Raw genomic sequence first — 23,319 nt, 5'->3', positions numbered from 1 at the left:
CAGACAACTGGCGGGTGTCATGTGTGGGTAGAGTCGATGTGACTGTTATTACAGTCATGTCCAGTGCAGCAGAAAGAAGCAGTTTATTTCCAGATTAAGGGCCTGCATCCCTGGGGGCTTCCCTGCACCAAAGCTCTCGCCCCGAAGTGGTGGGTTTTGTTGCTTGTAACGGTGTGCACAGGGCATCCTTCCTCTGCGCAGTGCCCCGAGCGGCACCCAAAGGGAAGAGGCAAAGGTCACTCCAACACCTCTTCACACACACTCCTGCCTGGCTTTAACGGGAGCCAATTCTGGCCGTTTTCTTCATCTTTCACTGTAGAAGCAGGACAGCTGTAACAAACCCAGCTTGTTACTCAAAAGCTGTTTATTCCAGATGGTAACAGAATGCTGCTTTCTTCCACTCCATCCCATCACGCCTCTCACACACGCACTACGGGTCTTTTTGCGTTCAACTTAGGGAGAAGAAATTTTGTCCCAGGCCTCTGAGGAGAGGGGCTCGGATGAGGAGGACTCGGCAGAAAGTCCAGCTGAGGTACCTGTGCGCGGGCGGGCGGCCCCGCGCAGCTCGGGGGAAGCCAACGCGGGCGGCTGGGATGGGGGGTGCCCAAGCCGGGCTCTGACGGCGGTGTCCCCCGCAGGAGCCCAGCGGGAGCGGCACGGAGGCCAGCGAGGAGGAGGGCGGACCGGGCCCCTCGCCCTCGCAGCCATGACACACCGGCGACGGCGGCCACGCGCAGGCGCGGGGTGGGGGTGGGGAAGTGTGTGTGGGGGGCGGGGTGTGTCCCCGCGCAGGCGCGGTGAGCCGCGGGGCGGCGGGGGCGGCCATGTCGGTGCAGGAGGACCCGGTGCAGCGGGAGATCCACCAGGACTGGGCCAACCGCGAGTACATCGAGGTGATCACCAGCTCCATCAAGAAGATCGCCGACTTCCTCAACTCCTTCGGTGAGGGCAGCGGCGGTGGGGCGGGTGGCGGCGGCGGGCCGGGGCGGGCGGCCGCGGTGTCTCACTGCCGCCTCCCCGCAGACATGTCGTGCCGGTCGCGGTTGGCAACCCTGAACGAGAAACTGACGGCGCTGGAGCGCAGGATCGAGTACATCGAGGCCCGGGTGAGCAGCGGGGCGGAGGCGGGGGGGTTTCGGGGACCGGGACCGGCCCCGGCCCCGGCCCCGGCCCCGGCCCCGGCTGAGGCGTTTCCTCTTCCCGGCAGGTCACCAAGGGCGAGACGCTGACGTAGGCCTGGGCGGCCCCGGCCCCCCCTGCCCCCCCCACCCCCCCCTGCTGGAGCACCGCCGCCCCGCAGCCCGCCGGGGGCCTGCCGCCGCCACCGCCGCCTCTGCTTGTGTTGCCAATAAACCGCTGTGCTCCTGCCCTGCCTGCTGTCTGCCTGGGGACGGGCCACGGCATGCCCGGCTCCCTGCCACCGTCTCGGATGTCCAGAGCCTGCCCCACCGTCCGCCTGCCCCACAGGGCTCAGGCCCGCGTTCCGCCCCGCGCGTGGGGGCTGTGATGGGGAGGGGATGCGCTCCAGGGGCCGCAGGTCTGGCTGCTGTCAGTTCTGGGAGGCGCATGACCGGCCTTTGAGGTGCTTTTTACTCCTGCTGGGGTCACAGCAGGAAATCTGGTGATCCCGATGGGTTGGAGGGTGTCTCAGCCTTCACTTGGGCACGTAGTTGGGGCTCTGTGGGGACAGTGGGCTCTCCTGGCGTGGTGCACATGCCACAGGAGAGTGCTCATTGCTGGCACCTAGGAGGAGGTACTTATCCTCCTCTCTAGGGAGGCAAGTGGCAAGGAAAAGGAAATATCTCTTCCCTTCCCACTACTTCTCTATTTATCTCAGTTTTTCAGTGGGGATCTAGAGCTGCCGACTCACTGCTCATATTTAGCATTTGTTGGGAAGTCCATGGAGTTGGTGTTAGTAAAGGTCTTACTGCTTCCCAGCAGGCTTTAAATGTCTCAGTATATTATTTTCCAACTGGAAGCTGTCTTTTTCATAATGGCAGTGTGGTGTCTGCAGTGTTTACTGGGCACCTGGGTAACTTAATGTTCTTTATGTTTTTGAGGCTAGCAGGTCTGACAGCAGCTGGTTGCTCCGCAACATTCCAAGCTCACAGTTTTGTTCCCCATAGGAAGCTCTGTGTTTTCTATTGTTGGAATAAGTGCTCCTCCAGCCTTTTCCTTGGCTCACCTAGCCAGTGATGCCTTACTGTCAGGTTGGGCTCCACATCTGGGAGGCCTGGCTACTTCTGCTGCATAGTCCCAGCAGAAATAAGTGCTTCATAGCAACCCTGCATAACTCTGGGGAGTCCAGCAGCCACGGATCATTGCACTTCGCTCTGGGGGGTATCAAATGATGAGAGAGAGTGCTGTCATACAAGACTGGTATGTAGAGGGAAAGCACTGATCTCTTCCCTCAGAGGCAGTTGCTCGGTGGCCCAGGTACATCGAAAGTACACCTGTGGCCCATGCACTGGGTGTGCTGGAGTGGAGTCCCAAGATCTCCATCCTTGGAGATAACTCGATGCTTGTCTGAACAAGGCCCTGAACAGCTTCATCTGACTTTAAAGTTAGCCCTGCTTTGAATGTGTGTGTGTGTGTGGGGGGGGTGAGCTAGAGACCACCAGAGGGCCCTGCCCAAAATCCTAAGATTCTTCACCCAAAGACAGAATGGGAGATGAAGGGTATCACAGACATCCCTGGGACTGGGGCTGTCCTGGGCCGACCTCTTCACTCGAGATCCGTTGCTTGTTCCTGTGCCCGGCTAGCAGTAGTGTGTCTCTTGGATCCCTTCCTATTCTGACAGGCTGCCGTAATGGTTCTCCCTTTTTCCTCTGAGCCCAGGGTTTCTCACAGGAGTAGGTGTTGCCACACAGTGGGTGTAGCCAAAGCAGTTTCGGTGTACCGCTCCTCCCAGGAGACATGCTCTCACAGAGCTTGAGCACTGTGGGATCAGCCTGTCTGGGCTGCTCACTGTGGTACGGAGTTCTGCCCTTTTTCTTTCCCTTTCAAGGAGTATCAGTAGTTCCCTAGGGCTCTGCAAGACCAGGCTTTGTGGTTTGGGTGCTGCTTATGCCAGGTCACCTCTGGGAGGTGAAGAAGTCTCCTGGTCCTCAGGCTGATACTGCTGCTTTCAGCAGCTGTTGTGTGTACAGCCTTGTAGTAGATGGAGGTTTGATACATCAGAATCATTTGGATTGTTTTAAAGACTGGGGGAATTCTGCTTGCCTTGTTTTTTTTTTCTTGTACTATGTCTTTTTCAGAATATGATGCCCCAGGAACCCAATTAAACTTTTCTGAAGTGGGTTTGTGTATTCTAAATCAGAAGATTGATTTACATGCTGTGGTAGTGGTGCTGTTCTCCCCACCACGCCGTTAACGTAGCAGATGACAGTGTGCTCCGTGTCCTCAAAGCATGCTTTCCTCTTGTCCTGAGAGAGCTGGGTGCTCAGGCGGCCTTGCAACTCTGGTTGTTGGTAGCCGAGACCTTTTCCCAGAGCCTGAACTGGAGAGCAGGCCGTTTTGAAGCTTCTTACAAAGGATGCCAGAATGAAGCAGTTTCATTAGAGCCTGAGCCACATCCGTAGCTTGAGAAAGGTTTACACACTCAAATGGTGAACAGTGAGCTTTTAGTGCTCGCTGCCTGCTGGACAGGCAGCCAGATCTCATAGAGTGATCGGAGCAATCCTGCAGTCCTTATTTCAGTTAACAGTTCCAAGGTTTGGGAATGAGAGATAGTACTGAATTTTGATCTCGGGCGGGAGATGATGTGATACTATGGTGGCATCACCGTTTTTCTGGTGTCAGCAGAATACGGAGATTGAGCTTGAATTCAGGCTTTGCATACCCCGTAAAGGTTGTAGTGTCTGATCCAAATCACATATTTTAAGATGAATGGATTGGACCAGATGTCTCAAATAATTATAGTTTCTAGTAAATAACCTTTAGGCTCTCCAGGCACCTACTGCTAGCAGAGCCTTGGTTTTAGGAAACAGCTTTAAAATCAAACGTACCTTCATCCACAGGTGATTGAACCTGATAATAGTTCAGTGGCCTGAGGTGATCTCAAGAGAGGACACAGCTGAGTTGTTGAGGGAGAGCTGCACTTTGTCCCTAACGGCTTTGAAAAGCTGGACTTTTCTTTAAGGATCCCAGACAATGGTATCTGCTTATGTTCTGGTGCCAAGGCACTGACAGCAGTGGAAGTCACCTGAGTAGTCATCTCACAAAGAGAAGACTGGCCCTGCCTGCCTGCTCATCATGTCAGGTCAGTGAGCTGGGAAAGTCAGGGGGATGTGGAAGGTCTCCAGATTCACTGAGATTTTTGTGCCCAGTTTCCAAAAAGCTGCTAGCAGCATTGCTGTGAACTCTGGAAAGCATGAGCACCTGCACTTGGTCTGAGTGTACATAAAAGCTTTAGGGTGGATACAGCGTCAGCTCACGGTCCCTCTCTCCCCCTGCAGTGTGAGATATCCTTGTGCGTTTTCACTTTATATCACAGAAATGCGAAACCAGTAGTCAACAGAGCCCTCTTTTTGGGGAGGGAAGGATTCTCATTGGGTACATCCTGGAGCAGAAGTTTGAGAAGAATATCTTAGGGAAACTATGGATAGATCAAACTCAGAGTTCTGCCGACTTTCAAGTCAGACCTGTGGCAGGTTTGTAGGTATGCCTTAGCTGTGGGATGCACTGTGCTGCACACGAGCCAGGTTTATCACAGCAGCTAAGCTGCTGGCCTGGCCCCAGCCTTGCAGCGTGGCTGTCCCTGTGTTGTCCCCTGTGTCAACAGGTAACCCCACATCTCATGCCTCGTTACCCCGTAGGCTTTTCTGCTTCCTGGCCGTGCCGCCTCCGAGTGGGGATGTTGCTGTGAAAGAGGTGGGAGGCCAGGTCTCAGCTGGCCTCACCACCAGGGTCACAAAAGGGGTTCTAGGACCAAACCCGTTCCTCAAAAAGTCAGGATTAAATACCGAAATCCTTGGCGTTGCCTGTGTGCTCAGAAGTGCCGAGGAAAGGGGCTGTGTCAAGAGGGAGGATCTGCTGGAGCAGGGAATGGTCCCTCGGGCTCCCTGTGCTTTCCAGGGAGCGTGCACTGTCCCCTGCCTGCAGCTCTGCCTCCACACAGTGCTTCCAGCCCTACTGCGAGACCAGAAGAATGGAGGTGGGAAGGGACCCCAAGGAACTGGTAGGATGAGGAGGAGGGGAGAGACGCTGGTTTTGAGCAGGTTTTGTCGCAGGTTACTCCTGGAAGGCTGGTCAGGGCGGTGGGTGGGGAGTGCCCTCAGACCCCACATTGATCCCCCTCTAATTCCTGCAGGAGCTCAGAGGGGCAGCGCTGCCCCAGGGAGGGGAGACCATGTTCAGTGTTATCTCAGCCGTGGCTGGTTAAGGGCCTGAGGGGTGCACGTGGTGCCTTGCTGCGGTCAGTACACTGGCACTTCTTGAAATCTCCCTCTGGGACAAGCTGGGGCTGGGCCCTCTGAGGCACACGAGAGGCTGTCGTTGCTTGCACAGCGCCGGCGTGGTGATGCTCAGCGCTGCCCCATCGCCTCCTCCCAGCCCCTCTGCTGCCCTGGGTGTGCCTGTGGCTGGGTCCCGAGGGAGTTACGGTACCATTCGCTTCTGCCTGTGTTTCCTGCACCCTGGCTCAGGGTGTAGCAGGTGCGTGACTGGGGTTGGTTTTCAGTCTTTGTTTTTGCCTCCTCCTCCAACCCCCTCCCTCCCGCACAACTACAGCAATTAAGGAGGGGATCTTGCGCTTGTCTTGAGACTGAACTCTGGCTGTGGATTCCTGTTGTTCTGGGGGACCCTGAGCTCCTCACTGGCCCTGTGACAGTGCCTGGAAGAGCGGGCAGAGCTGTGGGCTCAGCCCTGCGGGGTACCGTGTCCGAGCCCTTGGATGGAGCTGCTCGATGGGACGTGTTCCCCTCCCCGGGAGCACAGCTCCCCGGGCTGTGCTGCAGCGGCTCTCCAGCAGCACTCTGAGAGCTGTCCCCACACAGCCTGGGCACGGCCATGAGGTCACACTGGGTCTGTGAGGTCACAATGGGTGAGGTCTGGGAGGTCACAGAGCCCCGTGGTGCCGGCTATAAAAGCCGATCGCTCAGCCCCCAGACCCAACTGCAGCAGCAGCTGCACGGTGCGAGTGTAGGGGACCATGGACCTCATGCGACACCTGCACCTTGTCCTCCTCCTCCTGGTGGCCCTGCATGCCAGGACTGTGTGGACTTATCCGTTGCAAGCACAAGAAGCAGGTAAGCGGGTGGCGCTTCTACAACCTGTCCGAAGCCAGGGGGCTCTTCTTCCTGCGAAATGTGGATGTTTTTTTCCCTCTGGTGCTTTACTGAGGGTTTCCTCTGAGTGTGAGAGAGCTCTCCTTGTAAGAAAGCCCGAAGGGGGAGGGTGGGGGGCTGTATGCTGGTTCATGCGCTCCTCGAGAGGTGCTGCATATGGCCTAGAAATTGTTTGGAGAGCTACCAGGTGCCAGCCAAGAGGTCCCCGGGCCCCTCTGCAGCTTTGGCAAGCTTGACCTACGTCTGGCTCCCATGTCCTTACCTGACCCACTTTGAGTGCCTGCAGTTCGCTAAGGCAGCAGTGGATCCCAACATGCAATGGAAACGTTTCTCATCTGTGCTTGCTTCTAGATGAGGGTGGTAGCAATGATGATCCAGCTTCTGGGCTGGATGTTGGCTTGGAGCCCTTGGGGCATCCTGGCGGTAAGTTCTCAATGTCCCTTTCCTTGAAGGAATGAATAATCGTTGACAATGTGGCAAGAGCTTATACATAAGCAATTTTCCTTAAGATTCTCTCAAGGTTGACAGCTCCCCGACGTCTTCACCTGTTCCGAGCCTCGAGCCTGTGAGCAATCTCCCAGGTAAGTCAGTGGGAGAGGGGAGCATTTACCTTTTAATCGTCTTTCGGTGTGAAGTGCAAGTTGCTACTTCCGTGGCTGTATGCTGGTTCATGCGCTCCTCGAGAGGTGCTGCATATGGCCTGGAAATTGTTTGGAGAGCTACCAGGTGCCAGCCAAGAGGTCCCCGGGCCCCTCTGCAGCTTTGGCAAGCTTGACCTACGTCTGGCTCCCATGTCCTTACCTGACCCACTTTGAGTGCCTGCAGTTCGCTAAGGCAGCAGTGGATCCCAACATGCAATGGAAACGTTTCTCATCTGTGCTTGCTTCTAGATGAGGGTGGTAGCAATGATGATCCAGCTTCTGGGCTGGATGTTGGCGTGGAGCCCTTGGGGCATCCTGGCGGTAAGTTCTCAATGTCCCTTTCCTTGAAGGAATGAATAATCGTTGACAATGTGGCAAGAGCTTATACATAAGCAATTTTCCTTAAGATTCTCTCAAGGTTGACAGCTCCCCGACGTCTTCACCTGTTCCGAGCCTCGAGCCTGTGAGCAATCTCCCAGGTAAGTCAGTGGGAGAGGGGAGCATTTACCTTTTAATCGTCTTTTGGTGTGAAGTGCAAGTTGCTACTTCCGTGGCTGTATGCTGGTTCATGCGCTCCTCGAGAGGTGCTGCATATGGCCTAGAAATTGTTTGGAGAGCTACCAGGTGCCAGCCAAGAGGTCCCCGGGCCCCTCTGCAGCTTTGGCAAGCTTGACCTACGTCTGGCTCCCATGTCCTTACCTGACCCACTTTGAGTGCCTGCAGTTCGCTAAGGCAGCAGTGGATCCCAACATGCAATGGAAACGTTTCTCATCTGTGCTTGCTTCTAGATGAGGGTGGTAGCAATGATGATCCAGCTTCTGGGCTGGATGTTGGCTTGGAGCCCTTGGGGCATCCTGGCGGTAAGTTCTCAATGTCCCTTTCCTTGTAGGAATAATCGTTGACAATGTGGCAAGAGCTTATACATAAGCAATTTTCCTTAAGATTCTCTCAAGGTTGACAGCTCCCCGACGTCTTCACCTGTTCCAAGCCTCGAGCCAGTGAGCAATCTCCCAGGTAAGTCAGTGGGAGAGGGGAGCATTTACCTTTTAATCGTCTTTCGGTGTGAAGTGCAAGTTGCTACTTCCGCGGCTGTATGCTGGTTCATGCGCTCCTCGAGAGGTGCTGCATATGGCCTGGAAATTGTTTGGAGAGCTACCAGGTGCCAGCCAAGAGGTCCCCGGGCCCCTCTGCAGCTTTGGCAAGCTTGACCTACGTCTGGCTCCCATGTCCTTACCTGACCCACTTTGAGTGCCTGCAGTTCGCTAAGGCAGCAGTGGATCCCAACATGCAATGGAAACGTTTCTCATCTGTGCTTGCTTCTAGATGAGGGTGGTAGCAATGATGATCCAGCTTCTGGGCTGGATGTTGGCTTGGAGCCCTTGGGGCATCCTGGCGGTAAGTTCTCAATGTCCCTTTCCTTGTAGGAATAATCGTTGACAATGTGGCAAGAGCTTATACATAAGCAATTTTCCTTAAGATTCTCTCAAGGTTGACAGCTCCCCGACGTCTTCACCTGTTCCGAGCCTCGAGCCTGTGAGCAATCTCCCAGGTAAGTCAGTGGGAGAGGGGAGCATTTACCTTTTAATCGTCTTTCGGTGTGAAGTGCAAGTTGCTACTTCCGTGGCTGTATGCTGGTTCATCTGCTCCTCGAGAGGTGCTGCATATGGCCTAGAAATTGTTTGGAGAGCTACCAGGTGCCAGCCAAGAGGTCCCTGGGCCCCTCTGCAGCTTTGGCAAGCTTGACCTACGTCTGGCTCCCATGTCCTTACCTGACCCACTTTGAGTGCCTGCAGTTCGCTAAGGCAGCAGTGGATCCCAACATGCAATGGAAACGTTTCTCATCTGTGCTTGCTTCTAGATGAGGGTGGTAGCAATGATGATCCAGCTTCTGGGCTGGATGTTGGCGTGGAGCCCTTGGGGCATCCTGGCGGTAAGTTCTCAATGTCCCTTTCCTTGAAGGAATGAATAATCGTTGACAATGTGGCAAGAGCTTATACATAAGCAATTTTCCTTAAGATTCTCTCAAGGTTGACAGCTCCCCGACGTCTTCACCTGTTCCGAGCCTCGAGCCTGTGAGCAATCTCCCAGGTAAGTCAGTGGGAGAGGGGAGCATTTACCTTTTAATCGTCTTTCGGTGTGAAGTGCAAGTTGCTACTTCCGTGGCTGTATGCTGGTTCATGCGCTCCTCGAGAGGTGCTGCATATGGCCTAGAAATTGTTTGGAGAGCTACCAGGTGCCAGCCAAGAGGTCCCCGGGCCCCTCTGCAGCTTTGGCAAGCTTGACCTACGTCTGGCTCCCATGTCCTTACCTGACCCACTTTGAGTGCCTGCAGTTCGCTAAGGCAGCAGTGGATCCCAACATGCAATGGAAACGTTTCTCATCTGTGCTTGCTTCTAGATGAGGGTGGTAGCAATGATGATCCAGCTTCTGGGCTGGATGTTGGCTTGGAGCCCTTGGGGCATCCTGGCGGTAAGTTCTCAATGTCCCTTTCCTTGTAGGAATAATCATTGACAATGTGGCAAGAGCTTATACATAAGCAATTTTCCTTAAGATTCTCTCAAGGTTGACAGCTCCCCGACGTCTTCACCTGTTCCGAGCCTCGAGCCTGTGAGCAATCTCCCAGGTAAGTCAGTGGGAGAGGGGAGCATTTACCTTTTAATCGTCTTTCGGTGTGAAGTGCAAGTTGCTACTTCCGCGGCTGTATGCTGGTTCATGCGCTCCTCGAGAGGTGCTGCATATGGCCTGGAAATTGTTTGGAGAGCTACCAGGTGCCAGCCAAGAGGTCCCCGGGCCCCTCTGCAGCTTTGGCAAGCTTGACCTACGTCTGGCTCCCATGTCCTTACCTGACCCACTTTGAGTGCCTGCAGTTCGCTAAGGCAGCAGTGGATCCCAACATGCAATGGAAACGTTTCTCATCTGTGCTTGCTTCTAGATGAGGGTGGTAGCAATGATGATCCAGCTTCTGGGCTGGATGTTGGCTTGGAGCCCTTGGGGCATCCTGGCGGTAAGTTCTCAATGTCCCTTTCCTTGTAGGAATAATCGTTGACAATGTGGCAAGAGCTTATACATAAGCAATTTTCCTTAAGATTCTCTCAAGGTTGACAGCTCCCCGACGTCTTCACCTGTTCCAAGCCTCGAGCCTGTGAGCAATCTCCCAGGTAAGTCAGTGGGAGAGGGGAGCATTTACCTTTTAATCGTCTTTCGGTGTGAAGTGCAAGTTGCTACTTCCGTGGCTGTATGCTGGTTCATGCGCTCCTCGAGAGGTGCTGCATATGGCCTAGAAATTGTTTGGAGAGCTACCAGGTGCCAGCCAAGAGGTCCCCGGGCCCCTCTGCAGCTTTGGCAAGCTTGACCTACGTCTGGCTCCCATGTCCTTACCTGACCCACTTTGAGTGCCTGCAGTTCGCTAAGGCAGCAGTGGATCCCAACATGCAATGGAAACGTTTCTCATCTGTGCTTGCTTCTAGATGAGGGTGGTAGCAATGATGATCCAGCTTCTGGGCTGGATGTTGGCGTGGAGCCCTTGGGGCATCCTGGCGGTAAGTTCTCAATGTCCCTTTCCTTGTAGGAATAATCGTTGACAATGGGGCAAGAGCTTATACATTATCTTGAACTTTGTCACGGGAGCTGTTCTGTCCTGTGCTTGTTTGCAGCTGTGCCTGTAGAAGAAGGTGATGCAGCTTCCGAGCTGGGTTCCAGCAGTGAAGCTCCGGAAGGTGGCATGGGTATGTCATGGCTTTAATCCTCCCTTTGAGAGCTGCCAGCCCAAAGGTCAGCCAGTTGGGCACCTCTGCAGGTGTGAGGACAGAGACCTGCCCGTGTGTGCCCTCTCCTTGCACGATCCCCTTACCGCTGCTGTGATTCAGTTCTGCTGATGTAGGTCATAAGAGATGGCAGAGGCGTCTCCTGGGTGTTCAGAACCGTAGAATTGTCTAGGTTGGAAGGGACCTTTAAGACGGTGTCCAACCATTAACCGAACACTGCCAAAACCACCACTAAACCATGTCCCCAAGCACCACATCTACCCGTCTTTTAAATACCTCCACGGATGGCGATCCGGCCACTTCCCTGGGCAGCCTGTTGCAATGTTTGATAACCCTTTTGGTGAAGAAATTTTTCCTAATTTCCATCCCAAACCTCTCCTGATGCAACTTCAGGCCATTTCCACTTGTCCTATGGCTTGTTTAGTGACAGATGTGCCTGTAGGAAAGACTTTTCCAGCTCCTCAGCTGGATCCTGTACTGGAGTCTGTCTGGCATCGCAGGAGTGAGTCTGTCTCTGCTGACCTCGCAGGCTGTGCACTGGTTTTCCATATTTTATTCATGTGAAATTGAACTGAATACTTTCTGTTAAGGGCCTCCGAGGGCAAAGGAGCAAGCTGAAGGAGAAAAAAAGTCCCTGGTGGCACCTGAAAGCCTCAGACAAATCCTGAGGGGACTGGGCAGAGGACACATTGAGTATATTTCACTCTGCCTTAGCCATGAGACTTGGTGACCGGAGATTTTAGGTAGACGTGTGGACATGCTGTGGCCTGCACAGCAGGAAGGGATTGATCAGAGCCTCGCAGCAGCAATGCTGGGTTTCCCACTATGCAGGCAGGTGCTGGTGAGCCACAGAGATGGTGCAGAGCCTCTGCTGCCAGTTGTGGTTCAAGTGGAGCGCCGGGGGCAGCCGCTGCCCCAGTTTTACCATTGCATCTCAGAACCGATTTGCAGGTGTTGGCATACAGATTCGAGGGCCTGGCACGTGCTGAACTTGTGTTGAGCTCAGACACAGCACTGCTTTCCCACTGGGCCAGTTGCAGGCAGGAGCAAGGTCCCAAGCAATGCCGGCTGCCCTTTCCTAGTGTGGTTCCATCTGATCCAACTGTTCTGTTTTCTTTCTCAAGAGACGGACCAAGAGGCTATGAATAAGGAGGTGTTTCCAGAAGGAAGGAGCAACTCGGTGCCAGTCCGTGCTGAAGAAACCAAGGCGATGCAAGCCACCGGCATGCTAGGTAATTGCTGTCCCAAGGTCAGCCAGTGTCACCTATCCTATCAGGATCGTTATGTGTCCTCAGACTTCCCCCAGTGCCCACTCTTGCCTCTCATGTCAGCAAGCCAAAGCTGAAAGTATTTTGGGTTTGAGGCATCTGGACCACATTCTGCAGATGATGGGAAATGTGACTCTTGCACGAATGTACCTCCCACTGTAGCTGCATCCCAGAGCTTGCCGTGAGTCCCTAGGGGCCCAAGGCACAAGAGCAGCACAGAGTGGGATCCCTCCCATCATCTGAGGGCCTGACTCCCAGGTTGGGCAGGGGCTTAGAGGGAACCTCCCTGTCCTCTCTGCCTGACCCGTGCTGAAGCCTTACCTGTTGTCTCTGCTTTTTGGCGGTGCTGCCACAGTCTATACAAAGGTGTAGGAGCTGTGCCGAGGGGAGGGAGAGTTGGGGTTGTGTGGTGGTGTGCTCCTTTCCCCCCAACAGTGGGGATGGTGATGGCTGCACCCAGCTTACGCTGGACTTTGGGGGACAGATGGCAACATAGTAGACAAAGGCTGTCTGAACCAGAAACCTATCTAGATGTCTCACTGGTGTGCAGATGTCTGTAGGCCAGTCATCATACTCTATAAATAGTGGACAGCCCAGGGCCCCTTGAGCCTCTTGAGAATGGTGCTCCCTGCTGCAGGGATGGTTTTTGTCCGTCCCTCGAAGGAGCAACTGGTGAGGCAGCTGTGCTCCCCCACATGCTCTCCTTCTGGCCTTCTGAGTTTTGTACAGTGGGACAACCTGTCCCAAAGGGTGGGCGCGTGCCTCCAGGTGCCGGCACTGGGGGGCAATGGTGGAGATCCTGGCTGTATCCAATATCCTGCAAGCTTACCAGTGGTGCACAGGACAGACTAACATCCCAAATTGCTTCTCCAGGTGCAGTCGGGGAGAAAGCCACGATTGTTTCCAATTCTGAGAGGACCACAAGTGCTGACTGTCCTGCAGATGTGCGAAAGGGCTGCATGATAGCCACAGCAGTAGTCATCGTTTTTCTGCTACTTGCGATGGTGTCGTGCTGTCTTGCACTCTTGTATCGGAGGAAGAAAAAACAGTGAGCCATTGATTTCTCCCCCCCCCCCCCCCCCCCCCCCTTCACTGCTTCCTTAGGCGGCTGCTCGTAGCCAGGAAGCGTTTCTAGTCAGCCTGCTGGGGAGTGGCAAGTTAGAAGTTGGCCAAAAACCTTTGCTGAGGTTTCTACTGCTGGCCTATGCTTTAATTGGCCTTTTCATTCCTGGGCCGCCATCTTGGGAGCCCTGTCTGATTGGACCCAGTGTTAGCCCAAACTGACCCTGCCTGGGCAAGAGCAGCCCCCTGCAGCGACAGGCATATGCCAAGCAAGGTCAGGATGAGAAAGAGTGGGGGATGAGATTGTCCTAGAATATATGCCTACTCCTGATTAGTGAACCTGCCTGGAGGAACGCCCCTGCTCCATGATGCTTTAAGGTGCAGGTTTCCAAATTGCGCTAGCAGCTCAGCCCGTGGTGGTGCGCTTTGCCCTCTCTGGACTGCATTGTGGATGAGAGTCCCTGTGTCCCATCTGCCGCTGAGGGCTTCAGCAACCTTCTCTCTCCACAGGTTCAGGGCTGCGTCTTCAGGAGCCAAAATAGACTTGGAAGGAGATGGCCGGGCCCGACGCCTTGGACCCCCTGATAGATGGACCCGACGCCAGCAGCTGCAGCTCCTCATGTCTTGGGTCCCCTGAGAATTGGACCCAACATCAGCAGCCGCTGCTCCTGCCTGAAAGACCAACGCACCAGACCTTCTGCGCCCCCCCTAGCCCATCCCTGGCCACCCTGCAGCGGTCCTGGAATCAGCCCAGCACACCCCCTGCCGCAACCGAACCGATCCGCCCCAACCGAACCGATCCTCCCCACCTCCAGAGCCCCCTGGCCTGGCCCTCCGGCAGTGACTAAAGGCAACTCTGGGCCACGGTAGGGCATGGGCTGTGCTGATAGAACAGCAGCTTCACAACCAGCCTTTTCTCTCCAAATAAAGGACAGAGCTTTCACACAAGTGTCCGGGTGGTACCAACAGCAAACCCTGCGAGGCACCAGCACTGGCTGAGCTCCATGCCTGGCCACAGCCATGGATGCCCACGGTGTTGGCAGGCAGGAGCCAGGCACGGGGCTCCTCCAACCAGCAGCGGGGCCCCGGGGGACTGAGGGAGCCCGTGGCCATGGCCAGTGACCAACAGTGACCCCAGCCTGCCCAGTTCTCGGTGCTGGAGGCAGTGACGGGAGCCCGACCTGGCTGGTCACACAGACTTGTGTGCATCTGTGGGGTGAGGGAACATTTATTGCAGCAGCAGCATCTGGCTGTGGAGCTCCTCAAAAGGGATACCCAGGAAAAGAGGGAAGCCATCAAGAACATCTTCAGGGACACAACCCTGACAAGCACATGTACTGGAAGCAAAACAAAGGTCCTCACTAATTAATGGGCCCTTGATCACGAGTTGTGGGTGCTGCAAAGTATCTCTCCACATCTGGTAGCTGAGTTAAGACGCTCCCTGAGCGAGGCTTTTACTGCCTGGGGAGTAACAAAGTGGTGGCCGCCCCAGTGCTGGAACAGGGAGTTGAAAGGCTGGCTGAAGCGTTCGTAGTTCAGCTGACTGCTAAGGCTGTGGCCACTGTTCACAGGACAGGGAAACAAAACACACATTTACAGCCAAGGTGGGCTGGGACACCTGGCACCTGCAAAGGCCTGCAGGGCTGAGCATCAGCAGAGCCAAGTAAAACTAAAAAACACCCTTGGTGAGGGATTTGGAGGGCCGGGTTGGAGCCAGGCTGCTGGCAAGGGCATCCCGCACCCTGTCCCCAGGGCCAGGGAGAAGGCCACACGATGGCAGCCTTTCTGCACAAATGCTTCAGCACACACCGAAGGGCCGTCGGGAAGTTCAACGGTGCTGACGGGCCGGTGGCTTTTTCCCTAACTTCTGAGCCCGCAAGAGGGTGGATGTTGAAATGTTGATCACTTGCAGAAGAAAAAAAAGGAACGCCTCCCGGGGAGCTGCAGAAACTTGGAGCATTTGGCCCTTTGCCAAACTGGGAGCTGTCTTTGCAAAAGCAGCCAGAGCCACCTTCTGAGTGGCACAAAATACTAAGTTATGTGCGTGCGCCTGCGGCACCCCTAAGCAACGTGCACTGCAGCGTAACAAAGCTGCTGATGGCTCAATAGCTGCTCCACACAGTCCCAGACCTGCTGGAGCAAAATCTGATGCTCATTTGTTTCAAGGCCTGTACGTACACAGCTTGCCAGCAATGGCACGGGAAGAGCTGCTTAATGTCTCCATAACGCCAGCCAAAAACGTGAAAAATTCTGAGATTCGAGAACTGGCAGAGTAGCCCGCTACTAGCAATATTATCATTGTTAACAAGGAGAAACAAAGAAGAACATTTCTCTGGAGTCTGTCAATAGGGCCTGCAACATGCACTTGTGCACCTTCAGCCTCTATTGCCACTGCCTCAGTAAGGATTCGAAACCGTAGATTTTTAATGTAAATAATAAAAGTTTACTATAAGAATATAGCTATAAGACCCTGATCCTCTTTCTACAACACACCATATTAGAAAGCTGAAGTAAAAGTTTAAGGAACAATAAGAAAAACTAGGCACAGAGGTGAGCATAGTGTTCTGCTTGGTTCCTGATGGGGTTTAGGAGAGGTGCTAGATCTGTATAGAGCAAGAAACTCCTGTTTCTAGATAAAAAATAAAATTAGGCCTAATTCTGAAATTTAACAGACTTCATAAAAAATTTTATTGCATTAGTTTGAAATATTAATATAATGACTTAGTTATTATGGCAAGTAATTCCACAGGAGGATATAGAATGAGAAAAAAATAATCTCCAGATCTCAGTAAGGTACAACGTGATGCACTCTCCCATACGATTCTGCAAAAACTTTCATGGCTAAACCTCAGCTTCCTCTCAGCTCAGCCAAAGGCAACCGGCGGCTTTCTCACGATCTCCCAGCAGAAGAGAGTCTTACTTGTTCAGTGATAGTCTGGCGGCTTAGGGGAGTGGGTTCTACTTGTTACTTGTTGTTTTCTCTTCTCTCTCTCAAAGGTGTTTAGAGTTTAAAACCAGAAATGTATCTGTAAACTAGCTGTAGCCTGCAAAATGCAGCTGACGGCAAAGTGCAATCCTCCCTCAGTTAATCATACTTCACAGTCTCACAACAATTGTTTAAGCAGAATCACCTGGTCAGGGTGGTGTCAAGTCCCCAGAGGGGTAACTGTGCCTCTCACCTCCACAGGAGCCCTCAGCGACTTTGTGTGCGGAGCAAACAGCAGAGGAAGATTTTGAACGTGGCTCGGTCCGTCGTGTGTTGCTGAGCACATCCGTGACCCTGAGGTGGCTCTGGCTTTGTGTTTTTATCACCCTCTCTGGTTGCTGGAGACAGGCTCGATGGAGGGTTTCCCTTCCCTGTCAGCGCCCGGCTGCTCCGTCACAGGAGCACAGGGACGTGGGCAGCGGGCCTGCCTCAGGGACGATGGCAGGGGCCCTTCCTGGGACCCCCAGCCCAGGAGGCTGCTTCTGTGCTGGCGATGTCCCCTTCCTGATGAGAGTGTGGTACAAAAACCGCCTGCCTCCTTGCTCCCTGCCTGGGCCTTCCCCTCTGGGCAGGGGGCAGCGTGCCAGGGCCTCCATCATGGCATCCCCGCTCGGCTTTACGGGAGACCAGAGCCTTTCCCCTTAGAGAGGGATCCCCATGGCCCCGGCCTCCCCCTCATATCCCAGAGAGGCCAAACAAGCGGGCCCAGGCCTTCACCCCTGGAGCAGCCGTGGGCAGGGGTGGGAGGTCCTGGCCGGTCAGGGCCACTGAGGCCCGTCAGTGCCTGAGACAGGCCGGGAGGGCGCCCAGCTCCTCACCCCCACGCCGGTGGGATCAGCCCTCGGCCGCCTTCCCCAGAGCTCGGGGACAGGGAACACACGCAGCTCCTCCCGCCGCACCTGGTGTGCGACTGCTGGTGGCCGGAGGACAATGCAGAGCCACCGCCGCTCTCACCCTGCAGCGTGGCCATCCCTGTGTTGTCCCCTGTGTCAACAGGTAACCCCACATCTCGTGCCTCATTACCCCGTAGGTTTTTCTGCTTCCTGGCCATTCCGTCTCCCAGCGGGGATGTCGATGAGAAAGCGGTGGGAGGCCAGGTCTCAGCTGGCCTCACCACCAGGGTTACAAAAGGGGTTCTAAGACCAAACCCGTTCCTCAAAAAGTCAGGATTAAATACCGAAATCCTTGGTGTTGCCTGTGTGCTCAGAAGTGCCGAGGAAAGGGGCTGTGTCAAGAGGGAGGATCTGCTGGAGCAGGGAATGGTCCCTCGGGCTCCCTGTGCTTTCCAGGGAGCGTGCACTGTCCCCTGCCTGCAGCTCTGCCTCCACACAGTGCTTCCAGCCCTACTGCGAGACCAGAAGAATGGAGGTGGGAAGGGACCCCAAGGAACTGGTAGGATGAGGAGGAGGGGAGAGACGCTGGTTTTGAGCAGGTTTTGTCACAGGTTGCTCCTGGAAGGCTGGTCAGGGCGGTGGGTGGGGAGTGCCCTCAGACCCCACATTGATCCCCCTCTAATTCCTGCAGGAGCTCAGAGGGGCAGCGCTGCCCCAGGGAGGGGAGACCATGTTCAGTGTTATCTCAGCCGTGGCTGGTTAAGGGCCTGAGGGGTGCACGTGGTGCCTTGCTGCGGTCAGTACACTGGCACTTCTTGAAATCTCCCTCTGGGACAAGCTGGGGCTGGGCCCTCTGAGGCACACGGGAGGCTGTCGTTGCTTGCACAGCGCCGGCGTGGTGATGCTCAGCGCTGCCCCATCGCCTCCTCCCAACCCCTCTGCTGCCCTGGGTGTGCCTGTGGCTGGGTCCCGAGGGTGTTAGGGTACCATTCGCTTCTGCCTGTGTTTCCTGCACCCTGGCTCAGGGTGTAGCAGGTGCGTGACTGGGGTTGGTTTTCAGTCTTTGGTTTTGCCTCCTCCTCCAACCCCCTCCCTCCCGCAGAACCACAGCAATTAAGGAGGGGATCTTGCGCTTGTCTTGAGACTGAACTCTGGCTGTGGATTCCTGTTGTTCTGGGGGACCCTGAGCTCCTCACTGGCCCTGTGACAGTGCCTGGAAGAGCGGGCAGAGCTGTGGGCTCAGCCCTAGGGGGGACCGTGTCCGAGCCCTTGGATGGAGCTGCTCGATGGGACGTGTTCCCCTCCCCGGGAGCACAGCTCCCCGGGCTGTGCTGCAGCGGCTCTCCAGCAGCACTCTGAGAGCTGTCCCCACACAGCCTGGGCACGGCCATGAGGTCACACTGGGTCTGTGAGGTCACAATGGGTGAGGTCTGGGAGGTCACAGAGCCCCGTGGTGCCGGCTATAAAAGCCGATCGCTCAGCCCCCAGACCCAACTGCAGCAGCAGCTGCACGGTGCGAGTGTAGGGGACCATGGACCTCATGCGACACCTGCACCTTGTCCTCCTCCTCCTGGTGGCCCTGCATGCCAGGACTGTGTGGACTTATCCGTTGCAAGCACAGGAAGCGGGGAAGCGGGTGGCGCTGCTACAGCCTGTCCGAAGCCAGGGGGCTCTTCTTCCTGGGAAAGGTGGATGTTTTTTTCCCTCTGGTGCTTTACTGAGGGTTTCCTCTGAGTGTGAGAGAGCTCTCCTGGTAAGAAAGCCCGAAGGGGGAGGGTGGGGGCCTGTATGCTGGTTCATCTGCTCCTCGAGAGGTGCTGCATATGGCCTAGAAATTGTTTGGAGAGCTACCAGGTGCCAGCCAAGAGGTCCCCAGGCCCCTCTGCAGCTTTGGCAAGCTTGACCTACGTCTGGCTCCCATGTCCTTACCTGACCCACTTTGAGTACCTGCAGTTCGCTAAGGCAGCAGTGGATCCCAACATGCAATGGAAACGTTTCTCATCTGTGCTTGCTTCTAGATGAGGGTGGTAGCAATGATGATCCAGCTTCTGGGCTGGATGTTGGCTTGGAGCCCTTGGGGCATCCTGGCGGTAAGTTCTCAATGTCCCTTTCCTTGAAGGAATGATCGATGGCAATGTGGCAAGAGCTTATTCATATGCAACTTTCCTTAAGATTCTCTCAAGGTTGACAGCTCCTCAACGTCTTCACCTCTTCCGAGCCTCGAGCCTGTGAGCAATCTCCCAGGTAAGTCAGTGGGAGAGAGGAGCATTTACCTTTTAATCGTCTTTCGGTGTGAAATGCAAGTTGCTACTTCCATGGCTGATGCGCACACATGGGGAAGAGCAGAAGGGCAATCAATGGGTCAGGCTCGGTGATATGTCCTCCGGCGCTCTGTCTTGTGAAGCCGTCTTTGCTGCCCCCTCAGAGCCTGAGCTGCTTGGGGTGCCAGCTGCCAAGCCAAGAGAGTGGGCTTGTTGGGGTTGAATTTAGAGCTGATGTGAGCTCCAGGGAGTCCTCCAGGGAGCTCCAGGGCAGCTCCACGCATAGTTTGTTTTGTCCCACCATGGTCCTGCTGCAGGCACGTGGTATCTCTTTGCACTGTGCTCCTGAATGCAAGGGAGAGACAAGTGTTGTGGAGTAATCCCCTCTTTGAATTCCATTCTGTGCCCCTCTGGTCTGAAGAAGTATCTTGAACTTTGTCATGGGAGCTGTTCTGTCCTGTGCTTGTTTGCAGCTGTGCCTGTTGAAGAAGGTGATGCAGCTTCCGAGCTGGGTTCCAGCAGTGAAGCTCCGGAAGGTGGCATGGGTATGTCATGGCTTTAATCCTCCCTTTGAGAGCTGCCAGCCCAAAGGTCAGCCAGTTGGGCACCTCTGCAGGTGTGAGGACAGAGACCTGCCCGTGTGTGCCCTCTCCTTGCACGTTTCCCTTACTGCTGCTGTGATTCAGTTCTGCCGATGTAGGTCATAAGAGATGGCAGAGGCGTCTCCTGGGTGTTCAGAACCGTAGAATTGTCTAGGTTGGAAGGGACCTTTAAGACGGAGTCCAACCATTAACCGAACACTGCCAAAACCACCACTAAACCATGTCCCCAAGCACCACATCTACCCGTCTTTTAAATACCTCCACGGATGGCGATCCGGCCACTTCCCTGGGCAGCCTGTTGCAATGTTTGATAACCCTTTTGGTGAAGAAATTTTTCCTAATTTCCATCCCAAACCTCTCCTGATGCAACTTGAGGCCATTTCCTCTTGTCCTATGGCTTGTTTAGTGACAGATGTGCCTGTAGGAAAGACTTTTCCAGCTCCTCAGCTGGATCCTGTACTGGAGTCTGTCTGGCATCTAAGGAGTGAGTCTGTCTCTGCTGACCTCGCAGGCTGTGCACTGGTTTTCCTTATTTTATTCATGTGAAATTGAACGGAATACTTTCTGTTAAGGGCCTCCGTGGGCAAAGGAGCAAGCTGAAGGAGAAAAAAAGTCCCTGGTGGCATCTGAAAGCCTCAGACAAATCCTGAAGGGACTGGGCAGAGGAAACGGTGAGTATATTTCACTCTGCCTTAGCCATGAGACTTGATGACCGGAGATTTTAGGTAGACGTGTGGACATGCTGTGGCCTGTGCAGCAGGCAGGTGCTGGCGAGCCACAGAGATGGTGCAGAGCCGCTGCTGCCAGTTGTGGTTCAAGCGGAGCGCCGGGGGCAGCCGCTGCCCCAGTTTTACCATTGCATCTCAGAACCGATTTGCAGGTGTCGGCATACAAGTTTGAGGGCCTGGCACGTGCTGAACTTGTGTTGAGCTCAGACACAGCACTGCTTTCCCACTGGGCCAGTTGCAGGCAGGAGCAAGGTCCCAAGCAATGCCGGCTGCCCTTTCCTAGTGCTGGAAGTCGGGTGGAGATGCTGATGCTGCAGGCGTTTTCGGTTGTGCTCAATTTCCCATCTGCAGACTGATAGCTGGGATGGGATGAACGTGACCGTTGCTGTTGCTTTTGGGGAAGGGCATGAGGGCCTTGCGGAGAAGGGCTCCTTCCCCAGCTGGCCCAGCTGCAGCCTCTTCCCATGCTCTTGGAAGGCAGGCATTTAGCGTAACCTTACAGTTTGCCAAAAATGCACTATGTGTAATGCAAACCAGAAGATGTGCAATTTCCTGGTCTCCCAGCAGGTCAGGCGTGGCTGTTGTTTGGAGTAGTGACTAGGTGCAGCCCCGAAAGTCCAGGTGTTTTTTCAAAACCTTATCAATGTCTTTGAGAAGTCTTGCCTCCTGAAGACGCCACCTCCCTGATGGCCAATGGTTCCATCTGATCCAACTGTTCTGCTTTCTTTCTCAAGAGACGGACCAAGAGGCTATGGAAAAGGAGGTGTTTCCAGAAGGAAGGAGCAACTTAGTGCCAGTCCGTGCTGAAGAAACCAAGGCGATGCAAGCCACCGGCATGCTAGGTAATTGCTGTCCCAAGGTCAGCCAGTGTCACCTATCCTATCAGGATCGTTATGTGTCCTCAGACTTCCCCCAGTGCCCACCCTTGCCTCTCATGTCAGCAAGCCAAAGCTGAAAGTATTTTGGGTTTGAGGCATCTGGACTACATTCTGCAGATGATGGGAAATGTGACTCTTGCACAAATGTACCTCCCACTGTAGCTGCATCCCGGAGCTTGCTGTGAGTCCCTAGGGGCCCAAGGCACAAGAGCAGCACAGAGTGGGATCCCTCCCATCATCTGAGGGCCTGACTCCCAGGTTGGGCAGGGGCTTACAGGGAACCTCCCTGTCCTCTCTGCCTGACCCGTGCTGAAGCCTTACCTGTTGTCTCTGCTTTTTGGCGGTGCTGCCACAGTCTATACAAAGGTGTAGGAGCTGTGCCGAGGGGAGGGAGAGTTGGGGTTGTGTGGTGGTGTGCTCCTTTCCCCCCAACAGTGGGGATGGTGATGGCTGCACCCAGCTTACGCTGGATTTTGGCGGACAGATGGCAACATAGTAGACAAAGGCTGTCTGAACCAGAAACCTATCTAGATGTCTCACTGGTGTGCAGATGTCTGTAGGCCAGTCATCATACTCTATAAATAGTGGACAGCCTAGGGACCCTTGAGCCTCTTGAGAATGGTGCTCCTGCTGCAGGGATGGTTTTTGTCCGTCCCTCGAAGGAGCAACTGGTGAGGCAGCTGTGCTCCCCCACATGCTCTCCTTCTGGCCTTCTGAGTTTTGTACAGTGGGACAACCTGTCCCAAAGGGTGGGCGCGTGCCTCCAGGTGCTGGCACTGGGGGGCAATGGTGGAGATCCTGGCTGTATCCAATGTCCTGCAAGCTTACCAGTGGTGCACAGGACAGACTAACGTCCCAAATTGCTTCTCCAGGTGCAGTCGGGGAGAAAGCCACGATTGTTTCCAATTCTGAGAGGACCACAAATCTTGACTGCCCTGCAAATGTTCGAAGGCGCTGCATGATAGCCACAGCAGCAATCTTAGTTTCTGTGCTACTTGCGATACTGTTGTGCTGTATTGTGATCAAGTGGCAGAGGAAGAGAAAACAGTGAGTGATTGAGGTTTTTTTCCCCCTTCACTGCTTCCTTAGGCGGCTGCTCGTAGCCAGGAAGCGTTTCTAGTCAGCCTGCTGGGGAGTGACAAGTTAGAAGTTGGCCAAAAACCTTTGCTGAGGTTTCTGCTGCTGGCCTATACTTTAATTGGCCTTGTCGTTCCTGGGCCACCATCTTGGGAGCCCTGACTGACTGGACCCAGTGTTAGCCCAAACTGACCCTGCCTGGGCAAGAGCAGCCCCCTGCAGCGACAGGCATATGCCAAGCAAGGTCAGGATGAGAAAGAGTGGGGGATGAGATTGTCCTAGAATATATGCCTACTCCTGATTAGTGAACCTGCCTGGAGGAACGCCCCTGCTCCATGATGCTTTGAGGTGCAGGTTTCCAAATTGTGCCAGCAGCTCAGCCCGTGGTGGTGCGCTTTGCCCTCTCTGGACTGCATTGTGGATGAGAGTCCCTGTGTCCCATCTGCCGCTGAGGGCTTCAGCAACCTTCTCTCTCCACAGGCTCTCTGAGACTTCAGGAGCCCAAACGGGAACCCGTGGTTACCGTCCCTCGCACGCAGACAGACGGACCACATGCCTTGGATCCCCAGAGAACTGGACCCAACACCAGCAGCCGCTGCTACTGCCTGAAACACCAACGCGCCAGACCTTCCGTGCCCCCCCACGCCCCCCCAGCCCATCCCCCGCCACCCTGCAGCGGTCCTGGAATCAGCCCAGCACACCCCCACCCCGACCAAAACGCCCCCCCCGACCTCAGAGCCCCCTGGCCTGGCCCTCCGGCAGGGACTAAAGGCAACTCTGCCACGGTAGGGCATGGGCTGTGCTGATAGAACAGCAGCTTCACAATCAGCCTTTTCTCTCCAAATAAAGGACAGAGCTTTCACACAAGTGTCCGGGTGGTACCAACAGCAAACCCTGCGAGGCACCAGCACTGGCTGAGCTCCATGCCTGGC

General features: G+C 54.9%; 3 protein-coding genes across 3 annotated transcripts in view; all 3 read left to right on the top strand.

Moving 5' to 3' along the window:
• The window catches only part of FANCD2 (FA complementation group D2), a 56,385-nt gene extending 55,568 nt beyond the window's left edge, over positions 1 to 817 (top strand). The window contains exons 43-44 of the mRNA XM_082487544.1: positions 458 to 532; positions 639 to 817. Coding sequence (XP_082343670.1) covers positions 458 to 532; positions 639 to 710 — 147 coding nt within the window. The 3' untranslated portion in view covers positions 711 to 817. The remainder of the gene's footprint in view (positions 1 to 457; positions 533 to 638) is intronic.
• Positions 781 to 1,368, top strand: BRK1 (BRICK1 subunit of SCAR/WAVE actin nucleating complex). Its single transcript, XM_082487545.1, has 3 exons — positions 781 to 942; positions 1,024 to 1,106; positions 1,208 to 1,368. Exons 1-3 carry the CDS (start codon positions 825 to 827, stop codon positions 1,232 to 1,234), a joined length of 228 nt encoding a protein of 75 aa, XP_082343671.1. The 5' UTR covers positions 781 to 824; the 3' UTR covers positions 1,235 to 1,368.
• Positions 1,369 to 10,586: 9,218 nt separating this feature from the next.
• On the top strand, positions 10,587 to 15,436 carry LOC309675349 (uncharacterized protein). Its single transcript, XM_082487650.1, has 4 exons — positions 10,587 to 10,653; positions 11,817 to 11,924; positions 12,834 to 13,008; positions 13,533 to 15,436. The coding sequence occupies exons 1-4, from the start codon at positions 10,650 to 10,652 to the stop codon at positions 13,657 to 13,659; spliced, it is 414 nt and encodes a 137-aa protein (XP_082343776.1). The 5' UTR covers positions 10,587 to 10,649; the 3' UTR covers positions 13,660 to 15,436.
• Positions 15,437 to 23,319: the final 7,883 nt, after the last annotated feature.

Source organism: Vanellus vanellus (genome assembly GCF_965231255.1).
Source record: "Vanellus vanellus genome assembly, chromosome: 9".
Taxonomy (NCBI): domain Eukaryota; kingdom Metazoa; phylum Chordata; class Aves; order Charadriiformes; family Charadriidae; genus Vanellus; species Vanellus vanellus.
This window is presented reverse-complemented; position numbering and strand designations above follow the sequence as displayed.